General features: G+C 45.7%; 1 protein-coding gene and 1 long non-coding RNA gene across 2 annotated transcripts in view; one reads left to right on the top strand and one right to left on the bottom strand.

Moving 5' to 3' along the window:
• The window catches only part of LOC123002140 (uncharacterized), a 134,600-nt gene extending 129,966 nt beyond the window's left edge, over positions 1-4,634 (bottom strand). The window contains exon 1 of the long non-coding RNA XR_007189837.2: positions 4,382-4,634. This is a non-coding gene — a long non-coding RNA (uncharacterized LOC123002140). The remainder of the gene's footprint in view (positions 1-4,381) is intronic.
• Positions 4,635-4,771: 137 nt separating this feature from the next.
• Positions 4,772-17,928, top strand: part of SLC1A1 (solute carrier family 1 member 1) — an 82,749-nt gene continuing 69,592 nt past the window's right edge. Inside the window, exon 1 of the mRNA XM_026519264.4 lies at positions 4,772-5,069. Coding sequence (XP_026375049.2) covers positions 4,979-5,069 — 91 coding nt within the window. The 5' untranslated portion in view covers positions 4,772-4,978. The remainder of the gene's footprint in view (positions 5,070-17,928) is intronic.

The following is a 17,928-nucleotide window of genomic DNA, read 5'->3' as shown; positions in this document are numbered from 1 at the left end:
CACACACACACACACACACACACACAGACTTAATTGGAATTATAATATGCATAGTTTAAGTTTTATATTTTCAGGTATACAAATAATAAATGACTACAGCCTCATCATAAAAAAAAAAAAAAACACCTCACCCACTGGTTTGTAACTTACTTTTGCCATTTCAAAACACAGTTGTGTGTCCTTACCATTTTCCCATGTAATTCAACATTCTGCTGAAATATGCTTTTCAATACCTGAACGGTGTTCCATTGTCCAGCGCATCTTTACACACTTAACCTATCTTTACCCAATCCACTTTATTAGACAGTGAAATTGTTTCTCACTGAAGTGGAATGGACAGCCCTCCCCCCACCATCATTTTTTTGGAATAAATTTGTAGGTAGAATGATTGAGTTAAAGAATAAACACTTTTGATGAAAGATGTTACAAATTGCCTAATTAGCATCAGCAAAGTCATAGCATTTTTTTAGGTCTACCAGCAGTTTGTGATGCTGCCCATTTCTGCGTACTTTCTCTAAGTTTACAATTTATAATGTTTAAATTACACATTTTAAAATATTTTATCTTAACATCTTTGTTTAACTGGTAAACAAATACTGGTTTAAGTTTTCATTTCCCTGGGTACTTGTGAGATTGAAAATTTGTTCATGTTTCAAATATATATCGGCCATTTGTATTTATTACTTCAAATGGTTTCTTCAGATGAGGAAATGAGGTTCAAAGAGGTTAAACGACTTGCTCAAGGACACACAGCTTCTATGAAGCAGATTTTATATATATACATTCTGAAATGAAATAGAACTGTTCTTCAGTTTGTCAAAGCAGGCAATAAAGACTGTGGGCAAAGTTCTGTTGAATTTGGAGTTCAAGGACATCTAAATAATATATAAATCTCTTCAGGCCGGATCATCTTTATAAAATATCGCTTGGAGAATTATTGTGAAGATTAATGAATTATAGTTCTTTCACCTTTTAATTTATAATCGCGAGATGAATTAAATAAGGAAGAGATTGCTAAAAAGAGTGAATACGCTGACAGCATCCTTCTTACCATCCATTGGTGATGAATGGCTGCATAGCTGTAGATGCAGAAGGACACTCTGGTACCCAGGACCTCCTCCCCATTACCATAGCATGAGGACAAAGCAACCAACTGCGTATGTTTTATGATGGTAGAATGCAGCCAGCGTACTATTTCTGGAGTTGATCAGAAGCTGATGACTTACTTTTTGTCTCTGAGTGCCTTTCATTCTGTCCTAAGTAATATATAAGTCCATGCTGTCACCTGATGATGTAACCTTGTATGGCAAAGTCAAAATCTCTTTGCCTTAATAACAAGACAGTCTATGAGTCAACAATTGAGGACAGAAATTTAAAAAAGAAAGAAAAACAAGAAACGCCAGAGTTGCTTAAATGTTAAAAAAAAAAAAAAAAAAAAAAGCCCACTGGCAAAAGGTAATGTATTAAGAAATGGCCAAAGATTTATATCAGCAGGGTGAAGGAGTTTGAGGGGTCTGGAAAAAAGGAGATGTTAACACCGATTGGAGGGGGAAAACCCTAACAATTCTGCTTGGCTTTAAGGTCTTACCCCAGGGGAGTGAAATTTTTGTTCCGAGACCCAAGTGGTCAAGTTCCCCTCAGGGAGAGCTTACAAGGGAAATGCCTCTTAACTTTTCTCCAATTTGAGATCATTTGCATCCGTGACTATCGTAGACAATGAAAATTTAAAAAATAAAACTGAAGCCCTAGGTCTCCCGTCTCCCCCCAAAGCGATGCTTCCTATACCCATAAGCAATGCTCATCTCAGGCAAAGAAATCATAGAATAGGTGCCAGTAGTAGCAATGGAGAGTGAATTTAAGAGTTCAGCCCCTGCCCCTAAAATGTAGGCAGCTTCCACCTAAGCACAGCCCTTCAGGATATCCTAACAACCCCTGAATCTGGACAGATGGACTCCTGAAGATCTTGCATCAAGTAACTCAAGTAATTTCCCTGTAACAATACTGTATTTGTTCCTCATATAAGAGGCGGTGGTTTCATGCACAGAGTTGGTGCATTCACCTTGAGCCAGACCACCTAGCTTACCTTGATGGTCCTCTTACCAACCAAGGGAACTGAAGGAAGTCACTTACCTTCCATGTGCCCCAGATTCCTCAGCTGTAAGATGAAGATGATGATGACACACACTATCTCGTCTGATTCCTCCAACAGTCCCATGAGGTATAACAACAGTCCCTACCTCATTCAGTTGTTGGGAGGATCAAAGGAGGTAATGTGTGCAAAGTGGTTAGAAAGGTGCCTGGCACATGGCAAGCGCATTATGTCTGCTTATTAATTATTTTTTATTGCCAGCTAAAGTGGAACCGCCATGAAGCAACAGCATGAATGCAGTTTATAATTGCCTTGGCCCACTGCTTTGAACTTTTGAGATTCTTGACTCTTATATTTAATTTAGGAGATTTTTATTATTTCAAAATGAGTGTATATATGTTGGCTTTATTCATCTTTTTATATTGCACTGTTTTAAAATTGCATAATTTACAGGAGCATAAAGCAATTATGTACTCTATGAGTGTTAGGTGTGAAATTGTAGTACATTTAGGTCCATGGCAACTTTAAAGGGCAATTACTCTTGAAAAACACGCAAGGGTTCGTGTGGGTCTGATGTAGTTCAGGGTGCGTTCCTGACAGGCAGGCCACAGGAGAGAGGGAGTAAAAGAAGCCTGCTCACGTCAACTCCAAGTAAAATTAGCCACGGTGCTTGCTATGTGCCAGGCACTAAGTCTTTTTAAAACGTTGTATTCAACTCTTACAATACCCCCGTGACATAAACAATATCAATACCTCCATTTTACAGATGTCGAAGCTGAGACACACAAAAAAATTTAAGCAATTTGCCCAAAGTTACTCAGCTGGTAAGTGGTGGTACTGGGATTTAAATCTAAATATCCTATCCACAAAACCCAGGCGCAGTTGTTCTTTTATACCTCAAAAAGTTGTGAGGTACAAAGTTCATCTTAGCTCTTCTACTTTTTTCTGTCTTTAGGGCCTGTTTCTCTCTTAAATACAGCGCTACCCACAACTGTAACGGAAATGAGTATACTTATGGGAAACACTTAGGAAAATACAGGAAGATAGAAAGCAGAAAGATTCGAACATGCTATTATATGACCCCCAAACGACCATGGTTAAAAATTTGGCGTATTTCCTTCTAGACTTTTTTTTTCTAAGTATATGATTTTGCTTTACATAGCAGTGACCAAATTGTATACACAGTGTAATCCTCCTTTTTTTCCCTCATAATATCATAATATATGCTATCTCATGCAATTAGAAATTTCATAAACTTCCTTTCTATTGGCTCCATAATGTACTACAGCATGACAGCTTCATAATACATTTGCCATGCCTTTCATGTTGGACACCTGAGTATTTCCAGCTTTTTTTATTGTGGGATGGCTCTCTCTGTCCCCTCCTTCTTGATAGTTTCCCTCCTTCCGACATTTCCTCAGATCCTGCTCTGGCATCAGTAACCTTGATACCCATCTATTCTTCCTTCTCTCAAAATTTAGTTTCTGGAAAGGAGCTGACAAAGTCATTCATACTAAAGTGTACGTGGTTCGTAAAGCTGAATTATACTCTCTTCAAGAAGGCTTGCATCGATTTCAGCCAAAGGAGTGAAGCTCTAATTGTGGGGGTTTAGTCATCAGATAATCGAGTTGGGGAGCTCCCTCACCCTCCCCATTCAGACAGTAGCCTCCACACTAGCAAAAAAGGCGCAGAGCTTACTTAATGTTGGGGAAGCTGACAGGAAGGCAGCCTAGAGCTGCGGAGGTGGTGATGTGGGAAGGGAAAGGAAAGAGTTTGTGTAAGTGACGGTGAAATAATGGGGTAGAAGAATGGAAGAGAACTCGAAAATTCACTTAGCCTCGCGGAATATATTTGGCATCACTTACCTAGCTTCTCCAACTCCCCTGTTTGCCTTTCCAGTGCATTTGGCCTTAGGGATGGGCCCGCCCACCTTCTCCCAGCGGCCGGGCGCTCAGACCTAATTACTCTGCCAAGTCTCACAGTTTGGGGGCCTTTGGCGGCCACGGAGCCAGTCAAGTTTCTCAGAGGGCCCATTGCAAGCCCTGTGTCCACAGACCATCCTATTAGTGCCTCACCTCCAGCTACTCCGAGAGAAGAGTTAATAATACGGGGGGGAGGGGGGCGGTGGATTAGAGGTGAGGTGAGAGCTCACAAAGTCCTGTCCTGCCGCCCCCCCCGCCCCAGCACTCTCTCTTCCCCTCCCGCTAGAGGCTTCAAGCTTTCTAGACGGCTGGCAAATCCGAGGCTACGGCGGGAAGCAAAGGGCACCCACGACAAAGCTGTTTCCCTCACCTCTCCCCCCTGGCAAGGGCTTCGCGGTGCCCAGGGGCTGGTGTGGAGAAAGCGGAGGGGAGGGGGTGTGCAGGAAAGCTCCAAACCACAGCGGCTCCGCGCATCTAGCCTAGGCGAGGAGGAAAACCGAAATCCGAAAAGCTGGTCTGGCAGGACCAAAAAAAAAAAAAAAAACGAGAGCGTACAGGTGAAGGCTGGGCGGGCGTGGGGCTGCGGGCTCCCGGGCACCCCGCGCGCACGGCGCACGCCCCCACCCGCCCGCGCGGACCGCCGCTCCTCCCCCCTTCCTCGCTGGTTGGCCCCGGCGCCGCAGAGCGCGGCGGCGGCAGGAGGAGCCGGGCGCGCCCGACGCGCACTGCCGGCGAGGTGGCCCGGGCAGCGGGCGCGGCGCGCGATCTCAGGTGGCAGCGGCGGCGGTGACAGCGGCGGTGACAGCGACAAGCGGCGGCCGCAGGAACCGGCGCGCACCCTCTCCCCGGCGCGCCCGCATCCCGCCCCCACTGCGCCGCGGAGCCTCCGCGGGTCCCCGCGCGCACGGCCGAGCTCCGCGCACAATAGCGGCGGCCGCGGCGGCGGCTCCCGGCCCCGGCGCCTGCCATGGGGAAGCCGGCGAGGAAGGGATGCGACTGCAAGCGCTTCCTGAGGAACAACTGGCTGCTGCTGTCCACCGTGGCCGCGGTGGTGCTAGGTGAGCGGTGTGACGGGTGGGCGACGCGCGCGCCCTCACGCGCTCCCAGCGCCCAGGCCGCGTGCGGGGCCGGCGGGTGCGAGGGTGGGCGAGGCGCCGCGGCTGCACCTCAGCGCCCCCGTTGGCCTCGGAGCCACGCGGGGGCTTCCCCGCCACGGTGCCGATGTCTGCGTGCGAAGAACAAAGCTCCCCGGGGACTCCCATTTGGGTGCTCCACGAGCTGCGGGTTTCTGCTTTACCTGAAATGATCAGAGGGTCTTGGAAGGGGAAGGGGAAGCTCTGGGTTCTTGCCGTTTGGAAGCAAACATGGTTTATTATTAGGTTTTCAATTCTATGTGCTCCCCCCCCCCCCGCATTTTTTCTGGAACCGTGCTGCCTGGACAGGGATCGAGTGGGGATCGAGTGTGGTCCTCGGTTGGACTGGAGGAGGCACCTTAGTCTCAGGGATGGCCGGGCCCCCTGAGGGGACGGAGGAAAAGGATGTTGCCACCAACCCTGGGCCAAATTCTTGCCCAAACTCAAGGGGTGTGCAGCTGTGGCCCACAGGAGGTCACTGAGGAAAGAGAGCTAAGAGAACTCACGTTTCTTCCTTTCACACCCTGGTAATCTGCCAAAATAGCCTCCTTGAGCTTCCTTGTTCTCCACATTGTTTTTCTACTGAAAATAATTTTTAAGTCCTATTTGCGTGTTTTTAAACAAGGGTGTATTTAAATGATTCACTCCTGACAGATTACTGGACTAAGCGGATGCCTGAGCCATTGCTCAGAGGTATGAGTTGTTCCTATTTAGATTATGAATTCCTGCCAATTTGCCTGTCTTACAACTTGGGCTCTGGGATGCACCCCTTAGGGGCTGGAGTCTGTCCCCTTTCCTCTGTGAGCTCAAGGTGGGGGGGGGGGACACGGACACCCAGCAAGTGAGATTCCTTTGAAGTCCCCATCTTCCCTTTGGAAACAGGAGCTGGGTTTACCGAAAAGGGGGTGGGCTGGCAGCCTCCGGACCTCATGCACCTTCTCCAGGGATGCTTCTGAATCTCAGAATATTTGGCATTGCCTACTCCCACTCTTAATGCCCTACCCCTCAAAAACCTGTGGAAGTTAACAGAATCCTCAGAGTCAGATCTGTTCCTCCAGAACCTTGTGCAAAACAAAGTCAGGTTTCTAGTAAAGAAATAACATCTTGGAATTGCTTTAGCAGAGGCCGTTTGTGGGAGGAAAGGAGAGAAGTAGAGAAGTAGAGAAGCAAGTCTTTCTTATCTGCTTAACTCTATTTCCCCCAAGGGCCAAGTGGCTTAGGGGTTTTTAGGGAAGGTTTATCCTGCCCCCACTACATTTAAATAATATACCACAGAGAGAGTGATTTGATTTCCCTGCATCCAAACAGATGAGATGGCCTTGTTTGTTTTCCCTAGTGTTAAAGAGTACAGAATTAATTGTTAAGCCCTTTTTAAGGATGGTTACTGGGTAACTCAAGGCCAGCATTTCCCTCCCAATTCCTGGTGAAAGTGGAATAATCTTGCCTTTTTAGTGGAGTTCTCCAAAGATACTCACCTGTTAACTAAGTGTTGCATACCACTGTTCAGTGTACTCATTCACAGGAAGCTGGTTTGGAAAGGATTTTGAGCAGTTGTTCCCTGGCCTTTGGAACCTGTTGCAAAAATACAGTTTCAGAGTTAAGAGGGATTACATGCCCATTTTGCAGATCTGGCCTTTGGCATCAGGGCACTTTCCAACAGTTTTTAATCTGGGTGAACCACAGGACCTTGAGTCAGACGCTTTTCTCAAGAAGGAAGAACCACCATATAAAAATGCCAAGTGCCCCACTGAAGTTTTTCTGGACATTTGCTCCTCCAGGGGCAACACAGGGCTATCCCGAGGGTTTCCGTTCCTGGTCTGAGTAGTGCCAAGCCTAAGCCATCCCCAGTGTGCCCACCACAGGCACCTCTCCGGGTCTTCGTTTTTTCTTTTCTTTCTCCAGGGCACTGGGTCTGAGTGGAAATCATACTTCTGTGTAGTCTGCACGAGCTCAGCTGTTTAACCAGAATGAAATTCCAGCCAACTTAAAACAGTGAGGCTGAGTCCATTTATAAACTGATAGTAAGTTTATTTTAAAAGTCTTAATTGGTAACAGAAAATCACAAGCTCTCGTGCAGCCTGCATTCTGGACATTTTTTAAGAAGAAGAAACTGTTAAATTTATTAACTACCCTGACAGAATCTCATCTTCTGGTTATAAACGTCAAAATGTTTGGTCCTGCTATAATTCAACAGTCCTGACACTCTAAAATATTTTGATTATTGAAATGAGGGGCAAAGGTTTTTATGAGCCGGCTTAAAGCCTCTAATTTTTCTAAGACCTAAGATGTGAGAGGAAATGCAGTTGAAGAGCATTTTTTATGAAGATATGGGAAGAATTAACCATTTTGTTTTGTGCGCCATAGCCTGATTCTCAATTCGTTTAACAGGCAGAAATTCTAAGGGTAGAATTTTTGTGCTCCAACTGGGAATTCTGTCCAAACAGAATCACTGTATGTAAAAACATTCTGTGTCACAGCATTCTGATTCAAGTGACCCAGTAACGATCATATCGTGTACAGACTTTCCTTGACTTAGGATGGGGTTAGGTCCCAATAGGCCTATGGTAAGTTGAAAATATCAAATATCATAATTCAGAAAATGCATTTAATACACCTGACCTGATGAACAGCATAGGCTTAGCCTGTGGTTGGGCAAAATCATCTCATGCAAAGCCTGTTTTACAACGAAGTGTTGAATAGCTCATGTAATTTGTTGAACACTGTAGAGAAAGTGAAGAACAGTGGTTGTTGGGTGCAGAATGGTTGTGAGTGTACTGGTTGTTGACCCTCTCGAACACGTGGCTGCCGTGCCCAGCGTCACAAGAGAGAATTGTACCACATCTCGCTAGCCCAGGGAAAGATCAAAATTCAAAAATTTGAAGTCCAGTTTCTATTGCACAAATATTGCTTTTGCACCATTGCGAAGTCGAAAAATCCTGTCGGGGCTGTGTGTATCGTGTCGGTAAAGCACTCGTGGGATCCTCACCCCATTCACAGCATACAGCTGGAGCTTTCTGTCCAGGACGTGCTTTCTTTCAGCCATTTGAAAAACCTGATTTCCACCTTACGGATTTTCAGGAAAGGAAGTAGGTGTTATTTACATGACAGAGCTGGCAAGCTTATTCATTCTGAATAATTTTCTTCAGAGCGCTAAGGAAGCAATCCTTTATGGATTCAGATTCCGCTGTTTGATGTGGAGAACAATTCTTTCACGTTCTTAGTAATACCCTTGCCCCAGCTTCACGTCTCCTACCCTGGGGCTCTTGCAACATGCATTTGGCAGTCTCTTCCTCTGTTCCTGTGTGTCTGCGAAGCCTCTGATGACAGGGGCTGGCTGCAGCTCACCTGCACAAAGCCTTGTGTGTGGCAACATTCCAGAATGTGTATCATTACTGATAAAGCTCGTTTGGTCTGGCAACTCCCATGCCTGGTACTGCGGGGCCTCTAATCCTCCATCTTGGAATACACCTGCAGCGAGACCAACACTTAAGTCGTGTGTTCATTCAGGAGAGACTGTTCTGGAGCCTGGGCACACAGCAGTGAACAGAACAATCAAAAGCCCTTTCCTCATGAAACTTCTGTTCAAGTGCAGAGAGGTAAACCATAAACAGAATAAATAGGTAGACTGCAAGACAGAGTGTGTCAGATGGTGAGAGCACTCTGGAGTAACACAGAGCAGGGAGGGGCTGGGAGGGTCTTGCACTTTTCAATAAGGCCATTGGGAAGGCCCTGCTGGAAGGTGACCACTGAATGAAGACTAGGAGGTGGGGAAACAGGTGCACTGATATCTGGGGAGCATCCTGGCTTGTCTGAGAAAGAACAAGGGGTGGAGGCAGGGAGGGGAGGCAGGAGGCTAGGAGGGGACAGAGCAGAGGGAGAGTGTGGGCTCCTCGAAGGACTTTGACTTTTATGGGGAGATGGGAAACCATTGAAAGGTTCTGAGTGGAGCAGCGTGGTCTGGTTGTATTTTAATCAGCTCACCCCGGCTGCTGTTTTGACCACAGACTGGCAGAGGCAGAGGCGGGAACAGAGCTGGGTGGAGGAGGCTGTAGTGTGCTTAACCTGCCATGCATTTGCCTTCTCATACTTCTCTAATCTCATTTCCATCATGCCTAGTGAAATATTAGGAAATGCTTAGTAAAAAAGGCATTGAAAATGTTTTGCAGTATAAAGTAGGTGTTACCTATATACATATGAGGAAACTATAAAGTTACCCACATATGGATGAGGGAACTGCGGCTCAACAGTCATGGTTACTCAGATGAAAACTGGTCCTCCTGTTCCTTTCCTTCCCCTCCTTTGGGCTGCTTCTCTCTGTCTTGCTCCCCAGCTCCCTATCATACCTGGTCCTTGCTGACCCTCCCGGGAATCACGGTAATGTGGCGAGCGCCGTACTGGGGTGGCATACGTTGGTCTATATTGTCCTTTTCTCCCCTGTGACTGGGAAGGGACAGAAACATGCCTCCAGGACTCTGCTTATCCCAGTGGGTGCCTTTGGAGGAATGCTGCTCCCATGGGACTTGGCAGACTCATCGGCCAGGCTGGCCTCCAGTCTGGGCTCAGACCCACCCTTATGCCTCTGTTCATGAGGCTACCCAGCTCTTCCTTCCACCTTCAAAGTCTGCCTTTCCTACCTTCTAACAGAGGGGTTGGGCATGACTGCGACAGAGGGTATGATTGAGAGATGTGGAAAAACAAAAGGAGCAAGACCGCTGAGGAGGCAGAGACAGCTCCTGGAGGGCCTAGAATGCCATGCCGACGAGTTCGGACATGGTCTGAGGCTTAGGTTGGCAATGACACGGTCAGAACTGTGCTTGGGAAAGATCACGGAAGCAGATGCATGTGGCAAATGGATCCTGGGAGGGCAGCCTTGCAGGTGGGCAGAAAACCGAGGGGGTTAATGTCCATGTCCAGACAGGGAGAGCTGGGGGCCTTGGCTGCATAGCCGCAATGGGAATGGAAAAAAATGACAGTTAACTCGAGGTGCTCACCAGTTTAAGCTGATGGCGAATGGCTGGATTTGGTCCTCCAGGGGAAGGATGTGGCAATCTCTAGCAGGAGAGGGAGTCCTAGAAGTGGCACAGACTTGGAAAAGAACTATTGTGCGTTCCCACTGTGCAGAAGGAATATCTACTTGTATGCTTTACTCTGTAGTTAGAATCTATTTTTTTTTTTTTTGCCTCCCCCACCAATCCATGAACCTCCCTGAACCCACAGCATCTGTCACAATGCGTGGTGGGCTCAATACATTTGTTGATTTGTTGAACTATTTATGACCCGGAGAGTAAGACATAGTCCTTGTTTATTGAGCGAATAAATGAGCCCAAAGCTTAGCTTGAACTCCATTTTCTCCATAAATTCTCTTCTACCTACTTCAGCATTCTCCAATCTGCATCAGTAACCCAGATTAACACTTAGTCTACATATATATCAAGCATGGTCATCTTTTCGTCCTCAAACTAGATTATAGACCCCTTGAGGGCCAAAGGACCCCTATTACCCCTAGCATATACTAGAAAACGAAATGAGACCTTAAAGTAATGGGACTGAGTTTTCAGACCTCTTTAAGAAAGTGCATCTGATATTTAAACTCTCTGGGCCTTTGTTTTCTTATCCAAAAGAAGAGGGGTTTGGATGAGCTGGAAGAGCAAGGATTTCATTCACGTGCCAGCTCCCCTTTATAGATAGTGGACTGTCTGGTGGGATATGTTTGTTGAGAAAGAATTGGAAACAGAAGTTCTGGAATTGATTACTGATGTCTGCCAAGGGCTTAGGAACAAAGAGTAGGGGCACGTGTCCTGCATACTTGTTGACCATGGGTTAGGAAATCTCTGCAGTTCCTTCTAGCTTTAATCCTTTTGCTCTGTGACTGTCTCATCATCGTTCCTCAGTTTATTGCTCGGAGCCAGAGGAACTCTGCCATAGGACACTAAGCGAGTAATAAAGGTCATTATGGGAGGATGAAATGATCTTGATGTTGAGTCAGTTGAAAACTTCTGTGACTTGCATTTAATAATGTGAATTGTAAAAATAAATAAATACTGTAATTTGCATATGGGACTATTACCAGGGCAGGGTTCCGTGTCAGCAGTAGATTATGCAGGAGTATGAGGGCTGATGGACTTAAGTTGTTCCTGCATATGTATACATATCTTGCCTGTATTTGCTTCATTAAGTACTTCAAAGAAGAGGTCCTTTAGCTGGCTTGGCCCAAGTTCCACTTATTAAAGAATTAGGAAAAGAATTTTGGGCTTTGAATGTCCGTGCCTGATGCTTTCATTTTTGAAACCAAATTGGAACCAAGCAGACTTGGGGACTCCTTAAAGAGGTTCTGATTTTCGTTTGTTCTCTGCATGGTGTATATATACACCTCAAGCCTATCAAACCAAAACCCACACAAAGTTATATGAACACAAAATTATAAAGTGACTCTTTCAAAAATGATCGCAGGTGTTAGACTCTGCCCCACACCTTATGTCGTATTCACATTCTTAATGCTATCTTTAGGAGGACTTTGAAGATAAATTGCTCATGCACAGAGAAGGGCAAAAGAAAGTGTGTGTGTGTGGGGGGGGTATGTGTGTATGTGTCTGTGTCTGTCTATTCAGTTTAATAGAAAAGAAGTTTAGGGGCACCCAGGTGGCGCAGTCAGTTAAGCATCTGACTCTTGATTTCAGCTCAGGTCATGATCTCAGGGTCCTGGGATCGAGTCCCACATAGGGCCTGTGTTGGGCTCCACCTGCAGGGACGGTTTGCTTGAGTTTCTCTCTCTCCCTCTCCCTCTGCCCCTCCCCACCTGTTGGTTCTCTCTCTCACTCTCTCTCTCTATCTATCTAAAATAAATAAATAAATAAATCTTTAAAAAAAGAGAAGTTGTTCATGGATATTCAATATCTTATTAGATGTTGCTTAATATGAGACATTGGTTTTAAAATGTACCAAAAAAAAAAAATCCGTGTAGTATCGAAGTTATCCACTTGTCACAAATTTGAGCAGCAAGCATAAGCAATAAAGGAAACTTCAAATGAAGACACACGATGTAGAAAATTACCGTGTGCCAGATCAGGATACAGCAGAGCTTGCATAGTAGCTCGGACGGCTAAAAGCCTGACTAGGTCAGACAAGGTGTGCAGACCTGGGATGAGGAAATCGCTTTGGGAGCGAATGTTCGTCTGAGCACTTGCCTGTTAAGAGAGAAAGCTTTCCACATTAATTACTTGCGAGAAATCGTGATTACCTTTAGCAGAGCTGAGCCTCCAAGTAACTGTCCTCTGGGGAGTCAGCGACATGCTGGCCAGGTGCCAGGGAACCTGTGTTTTCCTGAGGATCTGTGGATCTCCCCCATGTCGGTGCTGGAGATCTGGAGTCACGTATGCTGTGAGCACTGGAGCACTCTCGAAGAAATGAATTCATTTTTGATGACATCAAGTGGCCCATTTAAACACCCCTGCAGCAGTGTGTTAGAGTAGCAAGGGTTTTCAGTGGCCTTTCCTATTTAGAATGTTAAACATACATCTAATAGCAGAGAATATTGGAGACGGTGACTATTAAGCCAATAATTCACTTTGGAGCTATAGTTTGGCTCAGTGGATAGATTTAGAAGGAGCTAATTCATTATACTTGCTGAGGAAACAGCCCAAACTGCAACAAAGAATGCTCTGTTGTAATTAGTACACTCCACAGTAACACCTCTGTTGATGGAAAGAAAGTGTTTCAGTGACTCACTCGTTGCCAGAAATGTTACTACCCTATGTTCGAAAAATATCTGCCAACTGCCTGTTCCATTACCAGAGGTAGAATATTTCCTTTCCAGCAAATACTCCTGCACTTTCCGGGATGGATGGACCTTGTCCCAGCCCACAGACGCTTCACGCTGTTATGTTCTGGGCTGTCCAGCACCCGCCCCCCGCCCCAGCCCTAGTTGTGTGAGTTCTGGGCAGTGGTCCCCACTCAACCAGGATGAGGAGGACGCTGTGCCTCGTTCCCCAGCACAAGACCCAGAGCCAGCACTGAGGAGATGGGACCCTCCCACCAGTTCCTCATGTGTGGCCTGAGGTCTTTGTTCCCCCAGCCCTTCTTGGTCTCATGATCCCTAACTGTGTCCACAGATGGGACAGCTGTCACAGCACATCTTCATGCGTCCAGGAAGGGTCCTGACTCGAGCATCATGTGACTGCGTGAGGTCTGCACGTTGATGCAAAGAGGTGGCCTTGGGGGCTGGAACTTCCATTCAGAAATGACCAGAGAGGGTCCATGCTGTGTGTTTATTCTTATAACTGCACTGAGACAGTTACTTGGGTCCAGTGCCCTCAGGTTTTTAAAGCTACATTTACTTAACTAAGAAGGAAACCCTTTGAGAAGAGAGCTTAAGTGAGATTATATAATCAAATTATCTTTCTACCACTCTTCTGTTGCTCGAGAGTTATCTGGTTACTTATAATTCAGTAAAGAATTAAGTCAGCAACAACAAAAATGCATCGTCATCGGAAATACCTAACCGCAGAAAGCCTAATCTCCAAGCCTCTTCCCACTTCTGGAAGATAAACTGATTTTGCTCAATTTCCCTGGGCATTTCATATACTTCATTATCTTCTGATTCCATTAACTACAGGTTTCATACAAGATTCCCCAAATTATGAGACAATGAGGGAGACACATTTTATCCTTTGAAAAGTCATTTTTCTTATAGTTTACCAAGCCTACGATTTGCTAACATTTGTTGAAGGCTTACTGTGAGTTTTATGCACATTTATTTCCCATTGAACCCTGAGTATAATGAGGTAGGAAGTTTGCCCTTTTACAGATGAGGAGAGGGAAACGTAAAAGGCTTAAGTCCCGTGACTGAGGTCCCCGTCAAAGCTGGGATTTGTACCCAGGACTGTCTGGCTCCAAAACTGAGGTTCTTAACCACTAAGCAAGACTCCCTCCTTCCTAGCAGACCTTGATACACCTACAGCATAGTTCAGATGATTCGTGTAGACTTCACTCTTGTACAGTGACTAAATTAAGCCTGTTTTCCCCCTTCTCCCTCCATCCCTTGCCTGTCTCTTGGCCCCTCTTTATCCTGTCCTTAACTTGGGGAGGTCCCCAGCAGTTAGCCTTCCCCGATTCTCCCCTCATAAGCCCTCTGTTTGGATAGGGATTCTGGCCAAGGTTGGCTAGTGGTTGCTTTCCCTGGGAATGTTGTACTTTGCTGCGCTAATGCTTTTGCTCATTGTTTCATGCACAGTTATCCTACTCATCCTTGAAGATGGATCACCTAATTCCCACTCTTCCTGTATAGACTTCTCTGCCTGCTCAGCCGGAGATGATCTGCCTTCTCTGTGCTCTTGTCACTTTTTATTTACATCCACATTGCGTATGCACCACCTCCCCAAACCCTGCCCTGTGGCAGACATCACTAATTGATTACTGCACTCTTAATCACGGAGCTCAGTGATGGCCTCAAAATCCCCAAAATTATCCTCCAGGCAAGCACTGTCAATCAAAGGGAATCGGCATGTAAGAGGAAAGGTGTTGTCTATGATTGGGAAGATCTATTCATTTAGCAGTCAGTTAAGAGCTCAGTTCAAAAGGAGCAAATATTAATGTTACTGGCAAAAGTTGCAGGGTGAAAGACTGTGCTTCGTCTCAGTGTCAGAGGCAGTGCACGTGCAGATACCACTACAGTAGCCCCAGGGTGGTAGATGCTGCAAGAAAGCTACATCTTGCCTTGGGCCTTAAAGAAGAGAGGTGGAATTGAGAAAGAGTTCCTAAAGAAGGCCAGGAATGGCCTTGAGCAGGTGTGGTAGGATTCCTGGCTGGATGATTGGAAATATTACAAGAGCCCAGGTCGAGATAACGATAGGAGGACAAAGGCCCATAGCCTGTCTTATGTCCAGTTTCGGCATCATGTGCAACTACTGTGTAATCAGTGTGTTGCTGTGTTTTCACAACTTCTCTGTCTCACCTCAGTTTCCTGAAGATAGGGAAAAAACGCCGTCTCATTTGGGTCTCTCATACTCACAGCATCTAACACTGCACCTGCTTTGTAGAAGATGCCCCAAAATCTTTTTTCACTGGTTACAAAACCTTTTTCGTTAAAGAAGTAAATCCTTGGTGAGCCTCTCTCAGTGGTCCCCGGGCTAGCCACTTAGTTGTATGAGTTGTTTTGTTTTGTTTTAAGATTTTATTTATCTATCTGAGAGAGAGAGAGAGAGAGCACAGAGGGAGAGGGAGAAGCAGACTCCCCACTGACATGGCCTCAAAGCTCCCAGGCTGGAGGGCATCTCCCTACCCTGAGGAAGGTGTCACCTTCTCAGGAAACCAGCCCCAGAACCAGCCTGATTTCCAGGGAATTCTTTGGACCGATTAGAGAAGATCCATCTGGTCTCCCAAATTTGGGCCATGGCATAAAGTTCAATCAGCCTTGAATGATGGGGCTTTTTTGAATGTGGTAATTAGCAATTTCTATGTCTGTTTGTGAATTTATTTCTAGGTTTCTCCCCCCACCACGCGCACGCACACACACACACACACACACACACACACACATTTTTTACATCCTTGTCCAAATTCTGCCTATTTCTCTCTTTGTCTGGAGATTATTTCTATGATAAGGAATTAATTAGCCTGTCTGTGCTGCCTGTTCCAGGAGACCTTGAGCTTGAACTGCTTGGATAAACACTAGATTTGGTCATTAAAGTCTGGAGATGGGTTTTTACTTTTTTATTGGCAAAAGTTAATTGTCAACCAGGAGAGGTAACAGGTCTGCTCCATTTCTGCTTCCTCTTCATTGATTCCCCTCTTACACCTGAGGAATTTCCCAAGGTTTCCTCATGTGGAGGAACTTCTCAGTTCCAGGGAGGGATGGAGATAGAAATGTTGCCAGTTCAGAAGCCACAGACCCTGAGAAACAACGTTTACATCTACTGTTGTTTAAGTGGGAATGACTGAATAAAGTTTGGTTGCTTTTTCAACCTCAAGTAGGTGACCATAGAAGTCAGAACTTACAGAATCTAAGATCTAGAACTCTGAAGTTCCCTGGACTTTAGGGCTCATCCCAGAGGTCGCATAGGCTTTGTGTATGCTGCCCTGGGCTCTGGGCTCTAGAGAAAGCCTTAGCAGATAACAGCAGGTGGGTCTGCAGCTGTGGTTTTTTCCATTTTCTCCTTCTCCCCCTTCACAGCCTTCCCCCACCCCCTAGGCAGCATCTGTTGTCTGCGTGGGCAACACCGAGAAAGGGAGCTGAAGAGCCTCAAAAACATTAAACATTCCGAGATTCCAGAAGTAAACAAAGCCCTTAAGTATGACTGTGAAAAGATTACACTCACCATGTTTGATTTGGGGGGATCTCTGGTGGTCATCTTAAATGTGTTTATGGTTATTTCTAGACCTTCTGTCTAATCCATTGTTGTTCTCAAGCTAGTCATCGGCAGGTACTTTATAAACCTGCAAAGTGCCTTATAGATGTTTCTTACTGTTTCTCATTGTTTTTTGGGGGGCTGCAAATGGGGCAGTTTGGATCCTGGGTACAATGTTATTCCTTGAAGACACTAGTATACAATGTCATCTTTGTGTGTTTTTTCTGGGGCCCTACTCTCATCCTGTATGAAAAGGCATCTGGGCTCCTTTTAGTGGCTATCTGGCATGTACAACATTCTAAACAGGACTGTTCTTTCACAAATGATAATCAAACAAGTTGGCTATCTTTGCTTTTTTACTTCCGGTGAGGATGAAGAGAAGTATCCAGGGTATTTACAGACAGATTCCTGACCCAACCTTTCAGCACTGGAGATCACTTTCATGTTAATTTTTAAAATACCATAAAATTCTTCAAATACGTCTTCACTCACTTGAAGATAAAAATAAATATTTCTGTGGTGCTTGTGAGGTGGGGGAGGATAGTTCAGAGTTACAGCTCCGCAGAAATTAAGGCAGATAGGTAAACAGTCGGCAGCCAGGTGGCATAGTTGGGAATCATTAGTGACCAAAGTTCAAGGTGACAAAAATTTTCCAAGCAGAGGTGAGGAGCGGCCAAGGAAAGTCTGGGAGTCCCACTTACTTAGCCTTCTGGGTGCAGGGTTCCTCAGACTGGGAATTCCAGGCTTGGGACAGGTCTAGAAAATCGAGGGTATCTCCTGCCTTCTTTCTGACAGAGGTCCCTCTCTTTCTCTGCTCTCAAATTGCTCCTGACTAAAACCAGCTGTGGGAAGGATGGTCAGATTTTGTTTACTCATAGGGAGAAGGCTTCCTGAGATTGTGTAATGAACCCAGAAGGTGCTTGTGAGAGTCGTAAAACTGGTTATGATAGGTAGTGTTTCCAGACATCTAGCGTTAAACCCAAGGAAAAGGTGTGTCCTCCAACCAGAGGATCCAGGGCCCCTCCAAACCGTATGAGTGTGGGCGAGGGTACTTACAGCTCCTTCAGTGACTTGGAGGCCATATATTTGCCCAGGTACCAAGGAGGGGAGAGAATAGAGTGAAACCACAAGGTAGATGAAAGTCTTTCAGAGGTATGCATAAAACGAGCTGAGAGCTGGCATCATCCTTGAGATTATCAGATATGGTAGAAAATGGGAGATTTTAGTCAAGTCATAGATATGTATCTCAGAAATAGCCCAACCACACAAGTGTGGGACTGACATACCTTTGAGGGAGAGAGAGGCTACTTGTCCCTGGATTGAAAGGTTCACTCACAGCTGGCCTCTAAGCCAGTTGATGCTTCCTGTAGAGGCTAGAGTCCTGTGGGGTGGTCCTACAACCGAGCTTATCCTCACTTGAACCCAAGGGGCTCTTTGGACTC

This window comes from Ursus arctos, unplaced genomic scaffold (assembly GCF_023065955.2).
Source record: "Ursus arctos isolate Adak ecotype North America unplaced genomic scaffold, UrsArc2.0 scaffold_33, whole genome shotgun sequence".
Lineage (NCBI taxonomy): Eukaryota > Metazoa > Chordata > Mammalia > Carnivora > Ursidae > Ursus > Ursus arctos.
This window is presented reverse-complemented; position numbering and strand designations above follow the sequence as displayed.